General features: G+C 46.5%; 1 protein-coding gene across 1 annotated transcript in view; it reads left to right on the forward strand.

Moving 5' to 3' along the window:
* The first annotated feature begins 5,163 nt into the window (after positions 1 to 5,163).
* LOC143293349 (hexokinase-like) overlaps positions 5,164 to 27,242 on the forward strand; it is a 103,831-nt gene continuing 81,752 nt past the window's right edge. The window contains exon 1 of the mRNA XM_076604153.1: positions 5,164 to 5,302. Within this exon, the coding sequence (XP_076460268.1) occupies positions 5,225 to 5,302 (78 nt within the window). The 5' untranslated portion in view covers positions 5,164 to 5,224. The remainder of the gene's footprint in view (positions 5,303 to 27,242) is intronic.

Below are 27,242 nucleotides of genomic sequence, written 5' to 3' on the forward strand. Positions count from 1 at the left end.
TTCCCTCACACATTGTTAAAATCGAACATGGAGTCCCACAGGGATCTGTTTTAGGCCCAGTGCTCTTCTCACTGTACACTGCTCCTCTCGCTGAAATTATCAACCGCCATAATATCAGTCATCATTCTTATGCTGATGACACTCAACTCCAGAAGAGTGATACTCCCGAAAAATTGTTGTCGCTCTTGCAAGAAACATCCAGCTGCTTACTGGACATTCAAAACTGGATGACTCGAAATAAGTTACAATTGAATGCGGACAAAACTGAAGCAATGATCATAGGAACTAAACAAAAACTGTCTTCCATCACAATTGACACAATCAAACTTGGCAGTACATCCATCCCTCTTTCCACGTCAGTCAGGAACCTCGGTGTTGCCCTTGACGAACACTGTCCATGCAAAAATTAATCAGTCAGATATGTCAGTCCTGCTACTGTCAACTGCGGCGCATCAGTGCCGTCCAGAAATATCTGTCCACTGACCCAACATCTAGACTTGTCGTTTCTCTCATTCTCTCTCGCCTAGACTACTGTAACTCACTATTGTCTGGTTTGCCTGCTTCATCCATTCAGTCCCTTCAGCGCATACAAAACTCTGCTGTCCGACTCGTCCTCAGAAAGAAAAGATCTGAGCACATCACTCCTCTTTTGCAACATCTCCACTGGCTCCCTGTCTCACACCGAATAAAGTACAAGATCAGCACTCTATGTTATAGATGCATTCACAAAACTGCCCCTTCCTATCTCTGCGGCTGCCTTCACCTCTACACTCCATCTCGCTCACTATGATCGGCTTCGGATCTACTCTGTTTATGCATACTCAGATTCAAACACTCGACTGTTGGCCACCGTTCTTTCTCTGTCTCTGGACCTTGCGATTGGAATGAACTTCCTCTTTCGCTTCGTCAAGCCTCCACACTCAGCTTTTTCAAGTCTGGCCTTAAAACCCACCTCTTCCCAAAATAGCTTCCCTTGCCTGCTCTTCCTTGTCTTTAGTTTCTACAGTTTTAGAGTTGTGCATGCGTGTGAATGACTGGTGCGAAAGCGCTTTGATTTGTCTCTGCACAAGATTCAGCACTATATAAATACCATTATTATTATTATTATTACATTGTATGTTTGCATTTTCCCCACGCACTGACTGTCCGGGTCCCACCTTCTCCCCCCCTTACCCCCATGTCTCCCCCCCTCACTCCACTCCCCCCACATCGTCTGTCTGAGTTTTCCCCATTCATTGATTGGGGTTTTCCCCATACATTGTCTTACATTGTCTGTCTGCATTTTCCCCAACACCTCTGGTTTTTCCCACAAAGTGACCTGTATTGTACAGCTGAGAGGAACACACCACTGACCTGCATTCAATATGTTATTTAATGTTATTGCAGAAAGTTTGCGGCATAGTCCAATAGAACATTTGTTCAAATTGTTTGATGTTGGTGTTTTTAGTGTTTCCATTTCTTCCCCAGCGTTGTCTCTCCCTACCCCCCCACCCCTCCACACACACATACACTTCTTCCACCACTCCCCTCTTCCTTTTTGACTCACTTGTGTAAACAAAGTGAGTCTATGTTTTAACCCGGTAAAAAAAATAGGAAAAATTCAGTTCTTTCCAGTCATCTTGTTTAAAACAATATTGCACCTCTGGGATGGGCACAATTTTTTTTTAAGCTAAATTATATGCAAACTGCATTTACTGTTATATTTATATTTTTTGTATTCTCTAAACTTGGCACTTTGATATGATATTCTGACACAACAACAAGAGCAGTCATTTTTATCATTTTTTGTTCAAACAGGAACTTCTTTTGCTAAGCATGGAAGTTTTATTTATTTTGCAAACGTTTTGGTGCAGATGGTAAAAAAGGGAAATTAATCTGTAATTAATGCTAGGGGACTTAATTTGCTTTAAACTGATCTTTCTCATCTTAAACATTACATTTTGAAATTATACTCAATACATAAAAAGCTTGTGTGTTTTACTCACAGTGTACAGGGCTTTCACTATGTTCATTCGCCCTAGTGGTCTTTTTCGGAAAATACTAAAATCAATACGACGAGTGGACTTTATAGATCTACTGGCTAAGCCCTGAAGGTAGGGGGCAAAAATCAATTGCGTACACATATTTATACATAATTAAAGCGCATGCTCATATTCTTCGCGAACGCGACGCCATTTTGTTTCAAGTTGTTGACCTGCCCGTTCAATCCTATATTCAATCGACAATACACGATAACATGTGATGGAAAGTTGGAGAAGGAGACCTTTAAATATTTATTCAGAGAAAGATTTGTGAACGTTTCATCACTTACTGGATTATGCCCCAAACTGCCATAAAGATAGCCATAGAAACAGTCCGAATTCACAGTTAAAAATAATAAACCATGAGAGTTAATACCCTTGAATTGATGAAACGCAAAAATTTCCGGTCATGACTGTTATCAAAATGAAGTCCTTTTCACTTCATACAACGTTTAGAAGTACTTGTACTTGGCTCTACATGTTATTAGTTTAACAAAATACTCAATTTTCATATCAACTTTAAAACTATAAAACTAGAATGAACATAAAAGAGAAATTGAATCCACCGTGTCAACCGGGTGTATCCAAACTTGTACATCTTTCTAGATCCAGAGAAAACGGCTAAATGTTGCAGTGTGATTGCGGCGATAGCCACGTCTCCTTTACCGCGAACTTTAAAAGAATTTTTAATTGTCCTTAAAGATTTTTTGAATGCCCAAGATACACCAGAACAATATGATTTGAACAGCTTTCTCAATGCGAATACCGCAATCGATTTATCGCCCTTTAAAAAATTCAGCATGTTGAAATATATTTTTCAACGACACTTAAGGAGCCACGATAGTGTAATGATTAAGTCAGTTTCTTCTCATCCGAACACGTGGGGTACGAATCTGCCGTAAGGACTTTTTTTTTTCTTTTTCTTTTAACCCGAAGCTTTATAATAACAAGTACAGAACACATTTTAACGATTAGATTTTTTTTTTAAAGTGTATCAAAAGTGAGTCTTGAAGGCCTTGCCTCTCGTTTTTGTTGTTGTTGTTGTTTGTTTTTTGTTTGTTTTTTTAGAGTCTAATATCACTTAAAGGTGGAAAGACGTTAAACTGAAGACTATGCACACACACAAACACACACACACTCAGACATTGGCACACAGATACTCAGATGGGGGTCGGGGGATATTTTTTTTTTTCACATGAAGCCATCACCCCTCATGAAGCAGTGCAGTGTTCACAATAACTTAAGAACACATGCATGCCTGTGCACACAAAGAAACTCGTAAGGCGTACGTATTTATAATATCATGATTGTTCAGTACTTCACGCCAAATAAATGGGTACATTTCTTAGAGTGGTTTCTTTTTCGGAATCCATGAGTAGCCCCGTAGTCTGCACGTTCAGGCCTTGTGGGCTTTGTTCGCCAAGGCCGGGAAAACAGTGTATCACGCGTGACCCCTTTTTCATCGCGATGACGTCATATTTCGAATGCAGCCGCGTCTAGACAGGTTTAGGCCAATGGCAACTCAAACAACATCAGTGGATGATTCATCATCTTCTCATAGTGTAGCAGTGCTTCCCCAGCCCTTAACGCCCGCAAAACGAAAGGCTAAGGTAAGACCCTGAGTGTTATCACATAACCATTATCCCAGACCCAAGACCTGTTAGCCAGGCAAACTTCTGAGTCTGGATCTAAATCAGACTTGGGATCCAGTGTGAGCGGCAGACCGACGATCCCATTTTTGTTACTGGTAGGTCTGTTCTCTGACTTTGATTCTTTGGTCTCTCTTTGATATACAAATGTTGTGTGAGTATACTTATCATGATGCAGTAAAACCAAGCTACAGTTACGATCAAAGGCCGCCGGCGCCGCGTTGTCAACTGCCATGAAAGGAAAAGGTCACGTTGACTATTACTTTTTTCAACATGGCTGTCTACGCGTCTACATCAGTCAACTGAATCCTCTCGATTCGCTGAGTGCAGTTAAATCTGTTGCCCCGCTCTCCGTTTGGTGAATTTCTAATGACGGTATTTACTTATAGGAGGAAGGTGGCAGAATGGTCTAGGCTTTCATCTGCCGTACAGTGTCCCCGTGAGTGACAAGGTTCGATTCCCGCTATGGCCCTTTCCAGTTCCCAAGAGCGTCTGGACTGGCATTCGGATGAGACGATAAACTAACTCGGGTCCCGTGTAGCACGCACTTGCCGGCGCACTGAAAAAAGAACCCACGACAACAAAGGGTTATCCCCTGGCAAAATTCTATAGAAGAAATCCACTCTGAGGTACCGTGACACAAATAAATCATATATATGTGCAGTCCACTCAAGGCCGCCCCGCTGCGGTCGCGTTGGGTCAGTCACCGATGCGCTGTGTAAGTCCATCAGTGGTCACTGGCTGACATCTGCCAGTGATCTGCATACTAGCAGATGTGGTGTAGCGATTTATCTGAACGCAGTGACGCCTCTTTGAGAAACTCCGTGAAACTTTGTTTACTTATTTTGTCTATTTATGGGAATACGAATTGAACTGAGATGTTTTCTGCCGAAACCGGCCGGTTCTCAAGGCTGTACCAGCGCCTTGGGTCACGGTCAGGCATTTGCTTTTTTTTTTTTTCTTTTGAAAAACAAAATATGTGGAGCACTGTATACTGATTACTCTGACACTTTAATTAAAAACTGAAACCACTGAATTTTTGTACAAATTATAACTACTGATGTTATGAACAGATTTTTGCAAAACAACAGCTGAAAATAACCATGATTTATTTATGTATTTATCTATTTGTTTGCTTGCTTGTTTATTTATTCATTTTACACCCGATCGATTTGTAATCGTCAGTCTAACTCCGCACAGTGCTTTTGGACCGAAATGTTCTCTGTGTGTGGTGAGTGGTCCGAAGACAAAACAAGGTTGTACTGTAATATTTTGTGTTTATCATTGCTCTCCTCTCCCTTCACCGATGTGTAAAAAAGTTTTACAAGCCAGCGTCGAATGTACACAATGTTGGAATCTATTGCATCACCCCGTAGTTTGGCCCCATTCATGAGGGTGTTGTGTCAACACAACCACGCCGTCTGCCTTCTTTGTGACCGCCCTGAGGTCGTTCATGACGCAGCACGAGATTACACGAGACTGGGCGTCCTTGACCGACTGCCCTTCACGGCGCCGACACTCTCGTCGCTGTCATCCATTGGTCTAAGTCTCAACATGTCGTTTGCCGAGGTTGAAAGACAACGATTGTGGAAAAAATTCGATCCCTTTGTGGTTCAAGTCGACAGAAATCAGGTGAGTGGTTTGTACTGTGACTGGGTGTGTGACGGAAGGAGGGGTTTCATTCATCACAATGGGACCATGTCCTCTGTTTTGGTTTGGCAACACCACTACCTCCGAGCTTTCGTTGAGAGCGTTTCCGGGTATTGCCGTACTGGCTTCCGCTGATCCACTGAGACCTACTGAGAGATTGAGTTTGAATGTAAGTGAACTGCAGGCGGTTTGATTTGCCCCTGAATTCCACCCACCGCAAGGAAGCGTCAGTCAATTTGACAGGGCCCGATCTGATTGGAGAAGTTGAGCGAAGTCAGTGTGAGCTGACCATACACTGGTCACCGGAGCTTCGTTCGTTGGTTATCAGTGGTCACGGGTGGAGGCAGCTCACACACGTGTTACACAAATTACGCCATGCTGAAGTGTGCTGGGGGGGTGATGGGGAGGTACGTGGTCACACGGTCTTGTGGTCAGCGGACAGAGAACACCGAGATCAACAATCACGCGCATTCTGTCACTTACACGGTGAAACTTGCTTGTCAGCCATGTCGGACCTTCTACCCTGTGCTGTCATTCCAGATTCGTTCTGGGCCAAACCGAACAAAAGTTTATGGGGCAGGGGGTTTAGACAGAGAACACAACCACAGCCATCCTCCGTAAGTAGTTTTCTCCACATCTTTTTTAAGTTCTCACAGGTTTTGAAGCATGTTTTGTTTTTAACCAGTGTTAGTGCCTTTATGATTTCAGTGACTGAATCAGTGTTTACCACTGTGCTGATGTCCTTGAGAAACATTTGATATGGCATTTATTTAATCAAATTCATGTTTCCAACATGTTGTGCCACCTCAGGCCTGCATATTATGTGGGAAACATTTCTCTGTTTTTGTTTCAGTATTTTGACTTTTCAGTTAAAACAACGGTTCACAAAAAGCTGATGATGGCTACAGTATGTCAGCAGTCAATGAAAAACATGAATCTGAACTAAATATGTTGTTGTTTTACATGATGTTAGCATTGCAGCCCTTAGTTTTGCTACACATGCCACTGTCTGATTGTGGTGTGTGCTTGCAGAGTGAATATTTTTATAGGTCTCTTTTAGCTTTTAAGCTTTATGGTGGAAATAGGACAGTGGTCAGTGGCCCATTTTATTCTGTCTCTCCTTCATGTCAGATCTGTTTGGAGGAACTCAGTATTGGTGGTTTGGCGGGTAGTTGGTCAGTGTCCATCATGTGTGTAGTATTGCATGTTTTGCTGTCAGGTGGTCAGTGTTCATTATGTGTGTATTGTAATTTAATAATAATAATAATAATGGATACTTATATAGCACACTATCCAGAAATCTGCTCTAGGTGCTTTACAAAAACGCTTTTGATAACATAAAACATTATATCTATGTTACATACACACACCAAAATGTGACCACACACACACGCACGCGCACGCACACACACACATAATTTGTATGTTTTGCTGTTGTGGTATTGTATGTTTTGCTGTTAGGTGGTCAGTGTCCCCTATGTGTGGAGTATTGTATGTTTTGCTGTTAGGTGGTCAGTGTCCCCCATGTGTGGAGTATTGTATGTTTTGCTGTCAGGTGGTCAGTGTCCCCCATGTGTGGAGTATTGTATGTTTTCCTGTTAGGTGGTCAGCGTCCCTCATGTGTGGAGTATTGTATGTTTTGCTGTTAGGTGGTCAGTGTCCCTCATGTGTGTAATATTGTATGTTTTGCTGTCAGGTGGTCAGTGTCCATCATGTGTATGGTATTGTATGTTTTACTGTTAGTGGTCAGTGTCCCCCATGTGTGGAGTATTGTATGTTTTGCTGTTAGGTGGTCAGTGTCCCCCATGTGTGGAGTATTGTATGTTTTACTGTTAGGTGGTCAGTGTCCCCCATGTGTGGAGTATTGTATGTTTTCCTGTTAGGTGGTCAGCGTCCCTCATGTGTGGAGTATTGTATGTTTTGCTGTTAGGTGGTCAGTGTCCCCCATGTGTGTAGTATTGTATGTTTTACTGTTAGGTGGTCAGTGTCCCCCATGTGTGTAGTATTGTATGTTTTGCTGTTAGGTGGTCAGCGTCCCTCATGTGTGGAGTATTGTATGTTTTACTGTTAGGTGGTCAGTGTCCCTCATGTGTGTGGTATTGTATGTTTTGCTGTTAGGTGGTCAGCGTCCCTCATGTGTGGAGTATTGTATGTTTTACTGTTTGGTGGTCAGCGTCCCTCATGTGTGGAGTATTGTATGTTTTCCTGTTAGGTGGTCAGCGTCCCTCATGTGTGGAGTATTGTATGTTTTACTGTTAGGTGGTCAGTGTCCCTCATGTGTGTAATATTGTATGTTTTACTGTTTGGTGGTCAGCGTCCCTCATGTGTGGAGTATTGTATGTTTTGCTGTTAGGTGGTCAGTGTCCATCATGTGTGGAGTATTGTATGTTTTGCTGTTTGGTGGTCAGCGTCCCTCATGTGTGGAGTATTGTATGTTTTGCTGTTAGGTGGTCAGTGTCCATCATGTGTGGAGTATTGTATGTTTTACTGTTTGGTGGTCAGCGTCCCTCATGTGTGGAGTATTGTATGTTTTACTGTTTGGTGGTCAGCGTCCCTCATGTGTGGAGTATTGTATGTTTTGCTGTTAGGTGGTCAGTGTCCATCATGTGTGTGGTATTGTATGTTTTACTGTTTGGTGGTCAGTGTCCATCATGTGTGTGGTATTGTATGTTTTACTGTTAGGTGGTCAGTGTCCATCATGTGTGTGGTATTGTATGTTTTACTGTTAGGTGGTCAGTGTCCATCATGTGTGTGGTATTGTATGTTTTACTGTTAGGTGGTCAGTGTCCATCATGTGTGTGGTATTGTATGTTTTACTGTTAGGTGGTCAGTGTCCATCATGTGTGGAGTATTGTATGTTTTACTGTTAGTGGTCAGTGTCCCCCATGTGTGGAGTATTGTATGTTTTGCTGTTAGGTGGTCAGTGTCCATCATGTGTGGAGTATTGTATGTTTTGCTGTTAGGTGGTCAGTGTCCATCATGTGTGTGGTATTGTATGTTTTACTGTTAGGTGGTCAGTGTCCATCATGTGTGTGGTATTGTATGTTTTACTGTTAGGTGGTCAGTGTCCATCATGTGTGTGGTATTGTATGTTTTGCTGTTAGGTGGTCAGTGTCCCCCATGTGTGGAGTATTGTATGTTTTACTGGTAAGTGGTCAGTGTCTGTCATGTGTAGAAATGAATGGTTTGCTGTGACTGGTGGTCAGTGTTCCTCATGTTTGTGGTATTGTATGTTTTACTGTTAAGTGGTCAGTGTCTGTCATGTGTAGAAATGAATGGTTTGCTGTGACTGATGGTCAGTGTTCCTCATGTGTGTGGTATTGTATGTTTTACTGGTAAGTGGTCAGTGTCTGTCATGTGTAGAAATGAATGGCTTGTTGTGACTGGTGGTCAGCGTCCCTCATGTGTGTGGTATTGTATGTTTTACTGTTAAGTGGTCAGTGTCTGTCATGTGTAGAAATGAATGGCTTGTTGTGACTGGTGGTCAGCGTCCCTCATGTGTGTGGTATTGTATGTTTTACTGTTAAGTGGTCAGTGTCTGTCATGTGTAGAAATGAATGGTTTGCTGTGACTGGTGGTCAGCGTCCCTCATGTGTGTGGTATTGTATGTTTTACTGTTAAGTGGTCAGTGTCTGTCATGTGTAGAAATGAATGGTTTGCTGTGACTGATGGTCAGTGTTCCTGATGTGTGTGGTATTGTATGTTTTACTGTTAAGTGGTCAGTGTCTGTCATGTGTAGAAATGAATGGTTTGCTGTGACTGATGGTCAGCGTCCCTCATGTGTGTGGTATTGTATGTTTTACTGTTAAGTGGTCAGTGTCTGTCATGTGTAGAAATGAATGGTTTGCTGTGACTGATGGTCAGTGTTCCTCATGTGTGTGGTATTGTATGTTTTACTGGTAAGTGGTCAGTGTCTGTCATGTGTAGAAATGAATGGCTTGTTGTGACTGATGGTCAGTGTTCCTCATGTGTGTGGTATTGTATGTTTTACTGGTAAGTGGTCAGTGTCTGTCATGTGTAGAAATGAATGGCTTGTTGTGACTGATGGTCAGTGTTCCTCATGTGTGTGGTATTGTATGTTTTACTGGTAAGTGGTCAGTGTCTGTCATGTGTAGAAATGAATGGTTTGCTGTGACTGATGGTCAGTGTTCCTCATGTGTGTGGTATTGTATGTTTTACTGGTAAGTGGTCAGTGTCTGTCATGTGTAGAAATGAATGGCTTGTTGTGACTGATGGTCAGTGTTCCTCATGTGTGTGGTATTGTATGTTTTACTGTTAAGTGGTCAGTGTCTGTCATGTGTAGAAATGAATGGCTTGCTGTGACTGATGGTCAGTGTTCCTCATGTGTGTGGTGTTGTTCTTCATGTGTTTATGTTTAGCTGCCTTGGTATCACTGCTGTATTCTGTATATGAATGTAATGTGGACAGTACTAGTCTTTCAGCATTTTGAGTATCACTGCTGTACTCTGATTGTCTGGTGTGTGTGTGTGTGAATATAGTGTGAATGTAGTGTGAATATAGTGTGAATGTAGTGTGGGCAGCGTACAGAGGGACCCATGGAAACATGACGTCATGAGTCTTGTTCATGTCACAAGTCAGTAAACAAAACAAAACAAAACAAAAAAAGGAAATAGATCAAACTTTTCAAACTGTAGGCAGTAGCAGATGTGCAGAGAGGAAAAACTGAGCTGTTTGGTCACGAGTGTAATGAATAAGATGTGTACATTGCAAAACATACAATGGACAGAAGAATCTGAAGGAAGGTGAAATAAGGGAGGTGACTGTAGTTGTCCTAATGGATATATATATATATATGTGTGTGCAGGATATGGAGTTATCTCCCTTGTATTAGGGGCTTGATTGATCTCCTGAGAAGAATTGCATTTTGTTGTATTGCTGCAGTGTACAGTGCTAGACTCAGTTCAGCCTTTTTCTTTGTATTACTGCAGTGTACAGTGCTAGACACTATGCAGCCTTTTTCTTTGTATTGCTGCAGTCTACAGTGTACAGTGCTAGACTCCATGCAGCCTTTTTCTTTGTATTGCTGCAGTGTACAGTGCTAGACTCCATGCAGCCTTTTTCTTTGTATTGCTGCAGTGTACAGTGCTAGACTCTATGCAGCCTTTTTCTTTGTATTGCTGCAGTGTACAGTGTACAGTGCTAGACTCTATGCAGCCTTTTTCTTTGTATTGCTGCAGTGTACAGTGTTAGACTGTATGCAGCCTTTTTCTTTGTATTGCTGCAGTGTACAGTGTTAGACTGTATGCAGCCTTTTTCTTTGTATTGCTGCAGTGTACAGTGCTAGACTCTATGCAGCCTTTTTCTTTGTATTGCTGCAGTGTACAGTGATAGACTCTATGCAGCCTTTTTCTTTGTATTGCTGCAGTGTACAGTGCTAGACTCAATGCAGCCTTTTTCTTTGTATTGCTGCAGTGTACAGTGCTAGACTCAGTTCAGCCTTTTTCTTTGTATTGCTGCAGTGTACAGTGATAGACTATATGCAGCCTTTTTCTTTGTATTGCTGCAGTGTACAGTGCTAGACTCTATGCAGCCTTTTTCTTTGTATTGCTGCAGTGTACAGTGATAGACTCTATGCAGCCTTTTTCTTTGTATTGCTGCAGTGTATAGTGATAGACTCTATGCAGCCTTTTTCTTTGTATTGCTGCAGTGTACAGTGCTAGACTCTATGCAGCCTTTTTCTTTGTATTGCTGCAGTGTACAGTGATAGACTCTATGCAGCCTTTTTCTTTCCCTTTCTTATTCCCCTAAGGCCTAACTGTCTGGCCTTTCTCCTCACCTCTCTCCCTACTTCCCTCCCTCTCTACTGCCCCTTCTCTCTCCCAGCTTCCCTCTCTCTCTACTCCCCCCTCTCTCTCCCAACTTCCCTCTCTCTCTACTCCCCCCTCTCTCTCCCAACTTCCCTCTCTCTCTACTCCCCCCTCTCTCTCCCAACTTCCCTCCCTCTCTACTCCCCCTCTCTCTCCCAACTTCCCTCCCTCTCTACTCCCCCTCTCTCTCCCAACTTCCCTCCCTCTCTACTCCCCCCTCTCTCTCCCAACTTCCCTCCCTCTCTACTCCCCCTCTCTCTCCCTACTTCCCTCCCTCTCTACTCCCCCCTCTCTCTCCCTACTTCCCTTTCTCTCTACTCCCCCTCTCTCTCCCAACTTCCCTCCCTCTCTACTCCCCCTCTCTCTCCCAACTTCCCTTTCTCTCTACTCCCCCTCTCTCTCCCAACTTCCCTCCCTCTCTACTCCCCCCTCTCTCTCCCTACTTCCCTCCCTCTCTACTCCCCCCCTCTCTCCCTACTTCCCTTTCTCTCTACTCCCCCTCTCTCTCCCAACTTCCCTTTCTCTCTACTCCCCCTCTCTCTCCCAACTTCCCTCCCTCTCTACTCCCCCCTCTCTCTCCCTACTTCCCTCCCTCTCTACTTCCCCCCCTCTCTCCCTACTTCCCTTTCTCTCTACTCCCCCTCTCTCTCCCAACTTCCCTCTCTCTCTACTCCCCCCTCTCTCTCCCTACTTCCCTCCCTCTCTACTCCCCCCTCTCTCTCCCAACTTCCCTCCCTCTCTACTCCCCCCTCTCTCTCCCTACTTCCCTTTCTCTCTCTACTCCCCCTCTCTCTCCCAACTTCCCTCCCTCTCTACTCCCCCCTCTCTCTCCCTACTTCCCTCCCTCTCTACTCCCCCCTCTCTCTCCCAACTTCCCTCCCTCTCTACTCCCCCTCTCTCTCCTTACTCCCCTCTCTCTCTACTCCCCCCTCTCTCTCCCAACTTTCCTCCCTCTCTACTCCCCCCTCTCTCTCCCAACTTCCCTCCCTCTCTACTCCCCCCTCTCTCTCCCAACTTCCCTCCCTCTCTACTCCCACTCTCTCTCCCTACTTCCCTCCCTCTCTACTCCCCCTCTCTCTCCCTACTTCCCTTTCTCTCTACTCCCCCCTCTCTCTCCCTACTTCCCTCCCTCTCTACTCCCCCCCTCTCTCCCTACTTCCCTTTCTCTCTACTCCCCCTCTCTCTCCCAACTTCCCTTTCTCTCTACTCCCCCTCTCTCTCCCAACTTCCCTCCCTCTCTACTCCCCCCTCTCTCTCCCTACTTCCCTCCCTCTCTACTCCCCCCCCTCTCTCCCTACTTCCCTTTCTCTCTACTCCCCCTCTCTCTCCCAACTTCCCTCTCTCTCTACTCCCCCCTCTCTCTCCCTACTTCCCTCCCTCTCTACTCCCCCCTCTCTCTCCCAACTTCCCTCCCTCTCTACTCCCCCCCTCTCTCCCTACTTCCCTTTCTCTCTACTCCCCCTCTCTCTCCCAACTTCCCTCCCTCTCTACTCCCCCCTCTCTCTCCCTACTTCCCTCCCTCTCTACTCCCCCCTCTCTCTCCCAACTTCCCTCCCTCTCTACTCCCCCTCTCTCTCCTTACTCCCCTCTCTCTCTACTCCCCCCTCTCTCTCCCAACTTTCCTCCCTCTCTACTCCCCCCTCTCTCTCCCAACTTCCCTCCCTCTCTACTCCCCCCTCTCTCTCCCAACTTCCCTCCCTCTCTACTCCCCCTCTCTCTCCCTACTTCCCTCCCTCTCTACTCCCCCCTCTCTCTCCCTACTTCCCTTTCTCTCTACTCCCCTCTCTCTCCCTACTTCCCTCCCTCTCTACTCCTCCTCTCTCTCCTTACTTCCCTTTCTCTCTACTGCCCCCTCTCTCTCCTTACTTCCCTTTCTCTCTACTCCCCTCTCTCTCCCTACTTCCCTCCCTCTCTACTCCCCCTCTCTCTCCTTACTTCCCTTTCTCTCTACTCCCCCTCTCTCTCCCTACTTCCCTCCCTCTCTACTCCCCTCTCTCTCCCTACTTCCCTCCCTCTCTACTCCCCCTCTCTCTCCTTACTTCCCTTTCTCTCTACTGCCCCCTCTCTCTCTACTTCCCCCTCTCTCTCCCTACTTCCCTCCCTCTCTACTGCCCCCTCTCTCTCCTTACTTCCCTCTCTCTCTGCTCCCCCCTCTCTCTCCCAACTTCCCTCTCTCTCTACTCCCCCTCTCTCTCCCAACTTCCCTCCCTCTCTACTCCCCCTCTCTCTCCTTACTTCCCTTTCTCTCTACTGCCCCCTCTCTCTCTACTTCCCCCTCTCTCTCCTTACTTCCCTTTCTCTCTACTGCCCCCTCTCTCTCTACTTCCCCCTCTCTCTCCCTACTTCCCTCCCTCTCTACTGCCCCCTCTCTCTCCTTACTTCCCCCTCTCTCTGCTCCCCCCTCTCTCTCCCAACTTCCCTCTCTCTCTACTCTCTACAAAGACACCAACAACAACAACAAAAAAGCGAGCAACTGTTTATTCCGGAATTTCACAACTTCGGGACGTGGAAAGTCCATGTGGAAGGCGAATTGCTAGCAAACACACACTGACATCCCCCCTCACGCCCCCCGCCCCCCCCCCCCCCCCCCCCGTCCCCCAAAAACATACACACATAGACAGAGAGAGACACACACATCCATACATTGATATCTATTTATTTATTTTTTAAATTATTATTATTTATTTATTTATTTATTCTTTTTTTTTCTCCCAAGGCCTAAGCGCGTTGGGTTACGCTGCTGGTCAGGCATCTGCTTGGCAGATGTGGTGTAGCGATATGGATTTGTCTGAACCCAGTGACGCCTCCTTGAGTTACTGAAACTGAAACTGAAACTGAATCTACTCCCCCCCCTCTCTCTACTGCCCCCTCTCTCTCCCAACTTCCCTCTCTCTACTGCCCCCTCTCTCTCCCTACTTCCCTCCCTCTCTACTCCCCCTCTCTCTCCTTACTTCCCTTTCTCTCTACTGCCCCCTCTCTCTCTACTTCCCCCTCTCTCTCCCTACTTCCCTCCCTCTCTACTGCCCCCTCTCTCTCCTTACTTCCCTCTCTCTCTGCTCCCCCCTCTCTCTCCCAACTTCCCTCTCTCTCTACTCCCCCTCTCTCTCCCAACTTCCCTCCCTCTCTACTCCCCCTCTCTCTCCTTACTTCCCTTTCTCTCTACTGCCCCCTCTCTCTCTACTTCCCCCCTCAGATGTGGTGTAGCGATATGGATTTGTCTGAACCCAGTGACGCCTCCTTGAGTTACTGAAACTGAAACTGAAACTGAATCTACTCCCCCCCCTCTCTCTGCTCCCCCCTCTCTCTCCCAACTTCCCTCTCTCTCTACTCTCTACAAAGACACCAACAACAACAACAAAAAAGCGAGCAACTGTTTATTCCGGAATTTCACAACTTCGGGACGTGGAAAGTCCATGTGGAAGGCGAATTGCTAGCAAACACACACTGACATCCCCCCTCACGCCCCCCGCCCCCCCCCCCCCCCCCCCCCCCGTCCCCCAAAAACATACACACATAGACAGAGAGAGACACACACATCCATACATTGATATCTATTTATTTATTTTTTAAATTATTATTATTTATTTATTTATTTATTCTTTTTTTTTCTCCCAAGGCCTAAGCGCGTTGGGTTACGCTGCTGGTCAGGCATCTGCTTGGCAGATGTGGTGTAGCGATATGGATTTGTCTGAACCCAGTGACGCCTCCTTGAGTTACTGAAACTGAAACTGAATCTACTCCCCCCCCCTCTCTCTACTGCCCCCTCTCTCTCCCAACTTCCCTCTCTCTACTGCCCCCTCTCTCTCCCTACTTCCCTCTCTCTCTACTCCCCCCTCTCTCTCCCTACTTCCCTCTCTCTCTACTCCCCCCTCTCTCCCAACTTCCCTCTCTCTACTCCCCCCTCTCTCTCCCTACTTCCCTCGCTCTCTACTCCCCCCTCTCTCTCTCTACTGCCCCCTCTCTCTCTCTCTACTCCCCCCTCTCTCTACTCCCCCCTCTCTCTCTCTACCCCCCTCTCTCTCTCTACTCCCCCCTCTCTCTCTACTCCCCCCTCTCTCTCCCTACTTCCCTCTCTCTCTACTCCCCCCCCTCTCTCCCAACTTCCCTCTCTCTACTCCCCCCTCTCTCTCCCTACTTCCCTCGCTCTCTACTCCCCCCCTCTCTCTCCCTACTTCCCTCTCTCTCTACTCCCCCCCTCTCTCTCTCTACTGCCCCCTCTCTCTCCCTACTTCCCTCTCTCTCTACTCCCCCCCCCTCTCTCCCAAATTCCCTCTCTCTACTCCCCCCTCTCTCTTCCTACTTCCCTCTCTCTCTACTCCCCCCCTCTCTCTCTCTACTGCCCCCTCTCTCTCCCTACTTCCCTCTCTCTCTACTCCCCCCTCTCTCCCAACTTCCCTCTCTACTCCCCCCTCTCTCTCCCTACTTCCCTCACTCTCTACTCCCCCCTCTCCCAACTTCCCTCTGTCTCTCTCTACTCCCCCCTCTCTCCCTATTTCCCTCTCTCTCTACCCCCCTTCTCTCTCCCTACTTCCCTCTCTCTCTACCCCCCTCTCTCTCCCTACTTCCCTCTCTCTCTACTCCCCCTCTCTCTACTCCCCCCTCTCTCTCCCTACTTCCCTCTCTCTCTACCCCCCTCTCTCTCCCTACTTCCCTCTCTCTCTACCCCCCTCTCTCTCCCTACTTCCCTCCCTCTCTACTGCCCCTCCTCTCTCCCTACTTCCCTCTCTCTCTACTCCCTCCTCTCCCAACTTCCCTCTCTCTCTACTCCCCCTCTCTCTCCCTACTTCCCTCTGTCTACTCCCCCCCTCTCCCAACTTCCCTCTCTCTACTCCCCCCTCTCTCTCCCTACTTCCCTCCCTCTCTACTGCCTTCCCTCTCTCTCTACTCCCCCCTCTCCCAACTTCCCTCTCTACTCCCCCTCTCTCTCCCTACTTCCCTCTGTCTACCCCCCCCCTCTCCCAACTTCCCTATCTCTCTACTCCCCCCCTCTCTCCCTACTTCCCTCTCTCTACTCCCCCTTCTCCCAACTTCCCTCTCTCTCTACTCCCCCTCTCTCCCTACTTCCCTCTGTCTGCTCCCCCCCTCTCCCAACTTCCCTCTCTCTCTACTCCCCCCTCTCTCTCCCTGCTTCCCTCTCTCTCTACTCCCCCCTGTATCCCTACTTCCCTCTGTCTCTGTCAACTCCCCCGCTCTCTCCCTACTTCCCTCTGTCTCTGTCTACTTCCCCTCTCTCTCCCTACTTCCCTCTCTCTCTACTCCCCCCTGTATCCCTACTTCCCTCTCTCTCTGTCTACTCCCCCTCTCTCTTACTACTTCCTTCTCTCTCTACCCCCCCCTCTCTCTCCCACCTTCCCTCCCTCTCTACTGCCCCCTCTCTCTCCCACAACTTCCCTCTTTGTCTACTCCCCCCTCTCTCTCCCTACTTCCCTCTCTCTCTACTCCCCCCTCTCTCTCCCTACTTCCCTCTCTCTCTACTCCCCCCTCTCTCTCCCTACTTCCCTCTGTCTCAGTCTACTCCCCCCTCTCTCTCCGTACTTCCTTCTGTCTCTGTCTACTCCCCCCCTCTCTCTCCCTACTTCCCTCTCTTTCTACTCCCCTTTCTCTCTCTCCCTACTTACCCCTCTCTCTACTCCCCCCTCTCTCTCTCTCCCTACCTACCCCTCTCTCTACTCCCTCTCTCCCTACTTCCCTCTCTCTCCCTACTTCCCCCTCTCTCCCCTCTCTCCGTACTTCCCCTCCTCTCGCTCTCCCTACTTCCCTCTCCCTACTTCCCTTGTCTCCCCATACTTCCCTCTCCCTACTCCTCTCCCCCCTACTTCCCTCTCCCTACACCTCTCTCCCTACTTCCCTCTCCCTACTTCTCTCTCCCTACTTCCCTTGTCTCCCCCTACTTCCCTCTCTCCCTACTTCCGTCTCCCTCTCTCCCTACTTCCCTCTCCCTCTCTCTCCCTACTTCCCCCTCTCTCCCTACTCCCTCCTCTCTCTCCCTGCTTCCCTCTCCCTAATCCTCTCTCACTACCTCCCTCTCTCCCTACTTCCCTTGTCTCCCCCCTACTTCCCTCTCTCCCTACTTCCCTTGTCTCCCCCTACTTCCCTCTCTCCAAACTTCCGTCTCCCTCTCTCCCTACTTCCGTCTCCCTCTCTCTCCCTACTTCCCCCTCACTCCCTACTCCCCCCCCTCACTCCCTACTCCCCCCCCTCTCTCCCTACTTCCCTCTCAATAATCCTCTCTCACTACTTCCCTCTCTCCCTACTTCCCTTGTCTCCCCCCTACTTCCCTCTGTCCCTACTTCCCTCTGTCCCTGCTTCCCTCTCCCTACTCCTCTCCCCCTACTTCCCTCTCTCCCTACTTCCCTCTCCCTACTCCTCACTCCCTACTTCCTTCTCCCTCTCTCCCTACTTCCCTCTCCCTCTCTCTCCCTACTTCCCCCTCTCTCCCTGCTCCCCCCTCTCCCTACTTCCCTCTCCGTAATCCTCTCTCACAACTTCCCTCTCTCACTACTTCCCTTGTCTCCTCCTACTTCCCTATCCCTCTCTCCCTACTTCCCTATCCCTCTCTCCCTACTTCCCTTTCCCTATATCCCTACTTCCCCCCTACTTCCCTCTCCCTGCTTCCCCCTACTCCCCCCCCCCCCGTCTCCCCCTACTTCCCTCTCCCCTCTCCATGCTTCCTCCTCTCCCAGTGGGACAGAACAGGGAGAGAAAGGCAGTGTGTACAGTGTGTGGGACAGAACAGGGAGAGAAAGGCAGTGTGTACAGTGTGTGGGACAGAACAGGGAGAGAAAAGCAGTGTGTACAGTGTGTGGGACAGAACAGGGAGAGAAAGGCAGTGTGTACAGTGTGTGGGACAGAACAGGGAGAGAAAGGCAGTGTGTACAGTGTGGGACAGAACAGGGAGAGAAAGGCGATGTGTACAGTGTGTGGGACAGAACAGGGAGAGAAAAGCAGTGTGTACAGTGTGTGGGACAGAACAGGGAGAGAAAGGCAGTGTGTACAGTGTGTGGGACAGAACAGGGAGAGAAAGGCGATGTGTACAGTGTGTGGTACAGAACAGGGAGAGAAAAGCAGTGTGTACAGTGTGTGGGACAGAACAGGGAGAGAAAGGCGATGTGTACAGAATAGGGAGAACGAACGAACGAACGAACGAATGTTTTATTCAGATAAGGCCAGAGCCCCTTACTGAAGGGGGATTCATTGATAAATAATAATTAGAAAATGACATGACACAGTCAGTAGACAATTCAGATCAACCAAAAATTGTTGGCACAATATCAACCATATCACCCAAAATAGTCCACACAAATATTCAACATTCACGAAATAACTGTACGTAGTCTCTTCAATCCTTCATATATATATATGGCTAAGTTATGCAAAGTACGTTCCTGTCTTGAAGACATGAGTAAATTGAACCTAAAATTAGACGGATCTCTATAATATTTCGGTTGAATACGTTTTTGTCTAAGGTCACACAAAGCAGGGCAACATAACAAAAAATGCAATTCATCTTCTTTACCCGAACTGCATAAACGGCATGTATACATGGGTTCATTTAGAATGCTATACCTGAAGCTATGAGAAGCAATACTAGAAATACCAAATCTAAATTTTGTCAGTGTACATTTTATATATCTGTTCAGTCCTAACTCAATGTATGGCTCAATCACATGCGATCTTTTAAAAAGTCTAAACTGTGCGAATCTATCACTAGTTTGTATATGATCATGCCAATCTTGCCACCTGCAATCAATAATACGTTGTCTGAAACGCTTCCAAGGAGGAAGGTGGCAGAATGGTTAAGACGCTCAGCTGCCAATACAGAGAGTCCGTGAGGGTGTGGGTTCGAATCCCGCTCTCGCCCTTTCTCCTAAGTTTGACTGGAAAATCAAACTGAGCGTCTAGTCTTTCGGATGAGACGATAAACCGAGGTCCCGTGTGCAGCACGCACTTGGCGCACTGAAAAAGAACCCATGGCAACGAGAGTGTTGTCCTCTGGCGAAATTACGTAAAATGAAATCCACTTTCATAGGTACACAAATATGTAAGCATGCACTCAAGGCCTGACTAAGCGCGTTGGGTTATGCTGCTGGTCAGGCATCTGCTCAACAGATGTGGTGTAGCGTGTATGGATTTGTCCGAACGCAGTGACGCCTCCTTGAGAAAGTGAAACTGAAACTGAAACTGAAACGCTTTAAGAAACCTACAATATCTTCCACCCCTTGATTATCCCATACAAATGCAAAACCATATGTATTTAAACACTGACGAACACTCGTTGCCCAAGTCTTCTTACCATTATTATCTAAACTATATAACATTGTTTGATTTTGTATGTCTTGTAGAAACATTTGTTGAAAAATTTGAATAGGGAGAGAAAGGCAGTGTGTACAGAACAGGGAGAGAAAGGCAGTGTGTACAGTGTGTGGGACAGAACAGGGCGAGAAAGGCAGTGTGTACAGTGTGTGGTACAGAACAGGGAGAGAAAGGCGATGTGTACAGAACAGGGAGAGAAAGGCAGTGTGTACAGTATGTGGGACAGAACAGGGAGAGAAAGGCAGTGTGTACAGAACAGGGAGAGAAAGGCAGTGTGTACAGTATGTGGGACAGAACAGGGAGAGAAAGGCAGTGTGTACAGAACAGGGAGAGAAAGGCAGTGTGTACAGTGTGTGGGACAGAACAGGGAGAGAAAGGCAGTGTGTACAGAACAGGGGGAGAAAGGCAGTGTGTACAGAACAGGGAGAGAAAGGCAGTGTGTACAGTATGTGGGACAGAACAGGGAGAGAAAGGCAGTGTGTACAGAACAGGGAGAGAAAGGCAGTGTGTACAGTGTGTGGGACAGAACAGGGAGAGAAAGGCAGTGTGTACAGAACAGGGGGAGAAAGGCAGTGTGTACAGTGTGTGGGACAGAACAGGGAGAGAAAGGCAGTGTGTACAGAACAGGGGGAGAAAGGCAGTGTGTACAGAACAGGGAGAGAAAGGCAGTGTGTACAGTGTGTGGGACAGAACAGGGAGAGAAAGGCAGTGTGTACAGAACAGGGAGAGAAAGGCAGTGTGTACAGTATGTGGGACAGAACAGGGAGAGAAAGGCAGTGTGTACAGAACAGGGAGAGAAAGGCAGTGTGTACAGTATGTGGGACAGAACAGGGAGAGAAAGGCAGTGTGTACAGAACAGGGAGAGAAAGGCAGTGTGTACAGTGTGTGGGACAGAACAGGGAGAGAAAGGCAGTGTGTACAGAACAGGGAGAGAAAGGCAATGTGTACATGGGTGTGTGTGTGTGTGTGTGTGTAGGGAGGGGGGAGGGGGGGGGGAATAGAGGAAGCAGGCAGGAGGATAGGCAGGGGGCAGCCAGCGGCAGAAAAAGAGGTCACACGTGTGGAATGTGGAGGGAGTGCCTGCTCCTTCTCCACACATACATTGTACAGTTTACACACACACCAACCCCTTCCACTTGGCTGTGTTGATCAGTGAATGCCACTGACAGTGATACACACACACACACACACACACACACAGAGTCACACACACACACACACAGTCACACACACACACACACACACACACACACACACGCACACTTGTAAAATGTAGGACTGACTGAAGAGATGAATTTTACTTCCAGATTGATCTTGAGGAAAAAAGAGGAAAAAGGTAAATACTTACACACTGTATAGCAACAACAGCAGCAATAAGAAGAAAAGATGAAAAAGATATTGCATATGAAATACACAACTCTCCACAGAAACACAGTACGGGCACACCTGAGAGTGGGGAAGGGAGAAAGTCAGGAAAGAATGAAGATAGGCCAGGAAATTTAGATTAAAATTGGCGTTAGGTCAAAATGTAATAATAATAATAATGGATACTTATATAGCACACTATCCAGAAATCTGCTCTAGATGCTTTACAAAAACGCTTTTGATAACATAAAACATTATATCTATGTTACATACACACACCAAAATGTGACCACACACACACACAAACGCACGCACACACACACACACACACACACACACACTGCATACATACATTTTAACATACATGTGTATCTAACAGCTACCCTAACACATACGCACACATAGGCAGGCACAAACTTACATAAACACACGCACACACAATACACATTCATATACATGCATGTAGTTATGTACACATACATATGTATACACACATAGTCAAGCACACCTCACGAAAAGGAAGTGGACCTGCCACAATTGAACTTATTGCTGAGGGAAAAGGTGAGTTTTGAGACGAGATTTAAAAGATGCGAGGGAATCAGAATGACGGAGGTTATCAGGGAGCTTGTTCCACGTCTTTGGCGATTGAAAAGAAAACGATCTGTGTCCATAGGTCTTACTTCTGACGTGAGGTATCCTGAGAAGTCGAGTATCAGAGGAAGAACGGAGCTGGCGAGACGGGGTATAGATATGGAGGAGTTCAGAAAGATACTTGGGGCCAGATCCGTTGACTGCAGAAAAGGTCAGAGTGGATAGCTTATAGTCTATTCGATCAGAAACAGGCAACCAGTGGAGAGACTGAAGGAGAGGAGAAACATGGTCAAATTTAGAAGCTCTGCAAAGGAGTCTGGCAGCGTTATTCTGAATTCGTTGGAGTCTGTCTAACAGGTATTTGGGAAGGCCGGCCAAAAGAGAGTTGCAGTAATCCAATCTTGAGAGAACCAGAGAGCATACAAGTGTCTTGGTTGCATCGGTTGAGAGATAGTGGCGGATAGAGCTGATTCTATGCAGTTCCAAATAGGCAACTTTACAGATATTCGAAATGTGCTGTTGGAAGGAAAGAGACTGGTCCAGGATTACACCAAGACTGCGAACAGAGGGAGAAAGTGAAACAGGTGTGCTATTGATCAGAACAGAGTCAGGAAAGGAAGGATGTTGACGAAACTTCTTTGGACAGGTTATCATAAATTCAGTCTTATCATCATTTAATTGCAGCTTGTTGAGAGTCATCCAGTCAGGTAAGACGTGATCCATGCTAGTGCAGTGTCACGAATACCAAAGGAAGTTTTAATTAAGTCTGTTCAAGAGGATAGAGTGGTCGATAGTGTCAAAAGCTGCTGACAAATCTAAGAGAGCGAGAACAGATATCTTATCCTCATCAAATCCTGAAAGCAAATCATTCACTATTCTAAGAAGGGCTGTTTCGCAACTATGACCACGTCTATAAGCTGACTGGTGGGAATTAAGTAAACCATTCTGCTCCAGATGAGAGCTAAGAGCTGAGACAATATGATCTTTTCTAGCAGTTTTGATAAAAATGACAGATTAGAGACAGGTCAATAATTCATCAAACAATTATGATCCAAAGATGGTTTCTTGATGAGTGGACGTACAACAGCAGATTTGAAGCTTTCAGGGAAACAACCAGACAGTAAGGAAGAATTGATGACATGAGTAATATGTGGCAGTAGAACATCAATACATTCAACCAACAAAGAAGACGGGACAGGGTCAAGCTCACAGGATTTCGGACAAGTGCTCAGACACACTTTCTTCACAAAATCTTCAGTAACCGGTTGGAAACAATGTAAAACAGGACCACTGTACACACGTTCTTGAACGGGTGAAGAAGGAGACACAACAGAGTCAAGCTTCTCACGAATGCATGATATTTTGCCGGTGAAGAAGTCAGAAAACTTTTGAGGGAGTTCCTGCACCGAAAATGTTGTAGGGAGAGGAGTGTTTTTCATTTTACCTAGTAGATTGTTCGTAGCGTTGAAAAGCTGTTTGGCTGTGGTGCATGCAAGTTTTTTAGAAGAGTAGAACTTGGACTTTGCCCTGTCAACAATGTTTGTTACATTATTCCTGGCTGTCTGAAAAATGTCCCTACTGATGGTCAAACTAGTGGCACGCCAGTGCCTCTCAGCTCTCCTCTCCCGCTTTGCCTCCAACAGCTCTGGTCCCACGGTGTTGTACCAAGGCGACGGGGGACGATTGGAGATCAGGCGACGAGTCGACGGGGCGTGCCTGTCGAGTGCAGCGCGTAGGACAGTGGATAGCTGGTCAGCAGTCGGCTCAGAAGGGATATTAGTCAGCAGGTCAGCTTTAAATAAGTCAATTGAGGTCAGTGTGCGCACCTCCCTATACACACGGGGTGTGGGAGGTTTGGTGAGGTTCAGATGACACGTCACACTGTGATGGTCGGAGGACAGGGTGTGATCGACGGTGGTAGACTTCAGGAGGCAGTCCTCATTTCTGTGCAACACCCAATCGACGATATGACCACGATCGTGTGTAGGCTCGGTTACAGACTGGTTAAGATCGAACAAACTGACAATTTCAAGTAATTTAGAGGTATAAAACTGTGTGGGTGAATCAAAATGAAAATTAAAGTCACCAACAATAAGTAGGGCGCCTGGTAATGTCTGCAACAAAACCGTTCTTTTTACGATAAAATAGAATAAATCATACTGATCACACTGATATAAAGTTGACCACTATAGGGGGGCGGGAACATAAGTAGATTTTGATTTTTAATGTCCAGAATCGAATGTTTTTATTACTTCTGCCTGTGTGAGAGCGCCTTACAAAGAGTCGCAAGGCAAGCACAGGCGAAGGTTACGCAAGCGCGGTGTAAGTGGTCGCCAGAGGAAAGCGTTCAGCGCGGTGTGTGCGTGGTTCGTCCGTCGGGATCGACGAGGACCATCTAGTCATGCTGGGGGTGGGTGGGTTGGGCTCTGTGGGTGCGCAGATGGCTGGTCAGGCCAATTCGCGCCTGGAAGGTTCTGACGCAGTGTGGACAGGGGATGGTGGCGGATGTCAGGGACTTGCTGGCCCTGCTTTTCCTGGCCTGTCTGCGTTGCTCTGCTGCAGCGATTCTGTTGGCCTCACAGGATTTGGCGCCTTTGTGGACATCTGAACGCCACTTTGGTCTGTCCATTGCATTCAGCTCCCATGTGTCGTGGCAGATGTTGAAGGCCTTCAGGGAAGCTTTCAGAGTTTCTTTGAAGCGCTTCTTTTGGCCTCCATGGGAGCACTTGCCATGTTGGAGTTCGCCATACAGCAGTTTCTTGGGGAGCCGGTGGTCTGGCATGCGAACTACATGGCCTGCCCAGCGCAGCTGGGCCTGCATCAAGATGGTGTAGATGCTGGGCAAGTTTGCACGAGTGAGCACCTCTGTGTCAGGGATCTTCTCTTGCCACTTTATGCCGAGAAGTTTTCTGAGGCTGGTGGTGTGGAAGTGGTTCAGCTTTTTGGCGTGGCGTTTGTAGACCGTCCATGATTCAGATCCATACAGCAGTGTGGTGAGAACTATGGCCTTGTATACTTTGAGCCTTGTCTCCAGGGTGATGCCTCACCTGTTCCAAACGTTCTTATGGAGTCTGCCGAAGGCAGTGCTGTCTTTGGCGAGTCTGGCATTCACCTTGTCGTCGATGACAACTGTGCGAGAGAGTGTACTGCCCAGGTATGTGAACTTGTCCATTGCGTTCAGTCGTTGCCCGTTGATGAAGATGTTTGGTTCAACGTGAGGTTTTCCTGGAGCTGGCTGGTGCATCACCTCAGTCTTCTTTGTGCTGATTGTGAGGCCAAAGTTGTCACAGGCAGCAGAGAACTTGTCGACGGTGTGTAGCATGTCAGCTTCGGAGGCAGCGTTCAGAGCGCAGTCATCAGCAAACAGGAAGTCGTTGACGGTGTCTGTCCTCACCTTGGTTTTTGCTTGAAGCCTCCTGAGATTGAAGAGTGAGCCATCTGTGCGGTACCTGATGCCAATGCCTACGTCAGCGTCTCTGAAGGCATCTGTCAGCATGGCTGAAAACATGAGACTGAACAGGGTGGGGGCAAGAACACACCCATGCTTGACTCCGTTGGAGACAGGGAATGGTTCTGATGTCTCTCCGTTGTCTTGGACTCGGGCCAGCATCCCATCGTGTAGTTGCCGTATGATGGTGATGAACTTTCTGGGACATCCGTACTTCGCCATGATTCTCCAAAGGCCATCTCTGCTAACAGTATCGAAGGCCTTGGTCAGATCGACATAGGTGGAGTAAAGTTCGGCGTTCTGTTCCTGACACTTCTCCTGGAGCTGCCTGGCAGCAAACACCATGTCAATAGTCCCGCGTTCTTTCCGGAAGCCACACTGGCTCTCTGGTAGGAGACCTTGCTCAAGGTGCACTATGAAACGGTTGAGTAGCACTCTGGCCAGAGTCTTGCCTGCGACGGACAGCAGGGATATTCCACGATGGTTGTCACAGGCCTGACGATTTCCTTTGCGCTTGTACAGTACATGTGACTGACTGCTGCCACGCTGATGCTGATCTGTGAGCAGGTCACTGCGTCAGACAACAGATTCTGAACAGAAAGCTAGGAACAGAGCTCTTTGGGGTCAAAAGGAAACAAATATTTTCAATTTCATGTATTTTATACTAAATTGGTAGAAGACGCAAATCCGCTTTTATGAATGTTTTCCAGTTTCCTACCGTTCATGACTTATCATAAAGAATGAAATTGGTATTATACCGACTGCAAAGGTGAATTTACGAAGGCAGCACGGGATCATTTAGTTCGTAAGTACAATTTTGTTGATATTTTACGCATTGCACAACTTGGATATACTCCATGCTCTGCTTATTAACGTGTAGAATATAAATATCTAAATATGTTTTAACCCGGTTCGGTTACAATGAACATTATCGGCGCTCTGTCCAGACAATAAATTCAGAAACTACGGAGGGCAGATGATGGCAAAATGGAACATCATGTCTTGATGTGAAAAGAACGGTTTGAAATACATATTTTTCTTTGGAAATGAACCGGTATTTGCAAATGTGACTCACGAACCCTGGCGCAGTAGACGTCGATTTAGTGTGGGATATAAATAATAATCATAATGATAACAATGGATCATAAATTTTATTAATGATTATGTAAAACTTTGTTGTAACAGGTGTAACATTGAATCCAAGTTACCTAAACCAACGTTCCCGACACAGATGTTTGAAATACTGGATTTATAATAATCTATCATGCGATCCTTAGCCAATGCAGTGCATTCAAGCAAAGCCTGTGAAAAATTATGTATTTTATTAATGATTACCTAAAACCTTATGACATATGTAACATGGAACCCAGAATACCTAAACTAACTTCGCCACACTGGATGATTTTATTTTTCAGAATAACTGTAGGCACTCCATTTTCACATCAATTCTCCCCAGTGTTTAACTGTTTAAAGTACTACTGTTCATCTTATTATGAAATGGGAAATGTATTATTTATATCACTTCACAAAAGTTTTCCTCTTTATCTGAAGAATTGTGATCAAAACACTGGATTCTTTTTATCTTTCTATTCAGTCAATCAACAAAACTGATTAGCGTTATCCTCACAGTGAACAAATATGTAGGATTGCAGAAAAACAACATGTAATAAAAGTAAGACCATGAGAAAAAACAAAACCAAACAACAACAACAGCAATTACAACAACAACAAACAACAACTAAAAAACAAGGAATTTTATTATCTGCGTAAAGCAGAACCGAAGAACATGTGTTCCGTGTCCGAATGTAACACCTGACTTCATCTCAAGCACTACTAAACGTGAAATGCTTCAAACTTAATTAATTTTAAGAAATTAATTCACAATCAGTGTATAGGTTGGTTTTTTCAGAACTGGTGTGATGTAAAATGTGGCTGTTCTAATCAAATTCTGCAAAACAATAAGCGCGTAGGGATTGACGTGTTTCGGACACAACAAATTTTTTCGTTCCACACTTGGCCTGTTTTGTGAACTGATAAACTACATCATTTCGTGATAAAACTTCACCAGACAGCAAAGGCCAGAATCAAGGTAATTTAAGGGGGTGATTTTCTACTTTGAACTTTGTTGTTTGGAACTTTTGATGCAACAAGTCCTGAACTGAAAGCAGTCATACCGAACTACATGCGTTGACTTGGTTCGAAATCTTACGCCAGTATTCGAATATTACCACATCTCGACATGTGTCAGAAACAGTGATGGTGTCTAAACTTAATCGGATGAGAGATAAATGTACAAATAAAACTATAACAACGATGGAATTAACATAGTCTTTTTTTTTTCTTTTTTTTTTTTTAATATAACAACCACGGGGTTCGA

The sequence above is a fragment of the Babylonia areolata genome, chromosome 19 (assembly GCF_041734735.1).
Source record: "Babylonia areolata isolate BAREFJ2019XMU chromosome 19, ASM4173473v1, whole genome shotgun sequence".
NCBI lineage: Eukaryota > Metazoa > Mollusca > Gastropoda > Neogastropoda > Buccinidae > Babylonia > Babylonia areolata.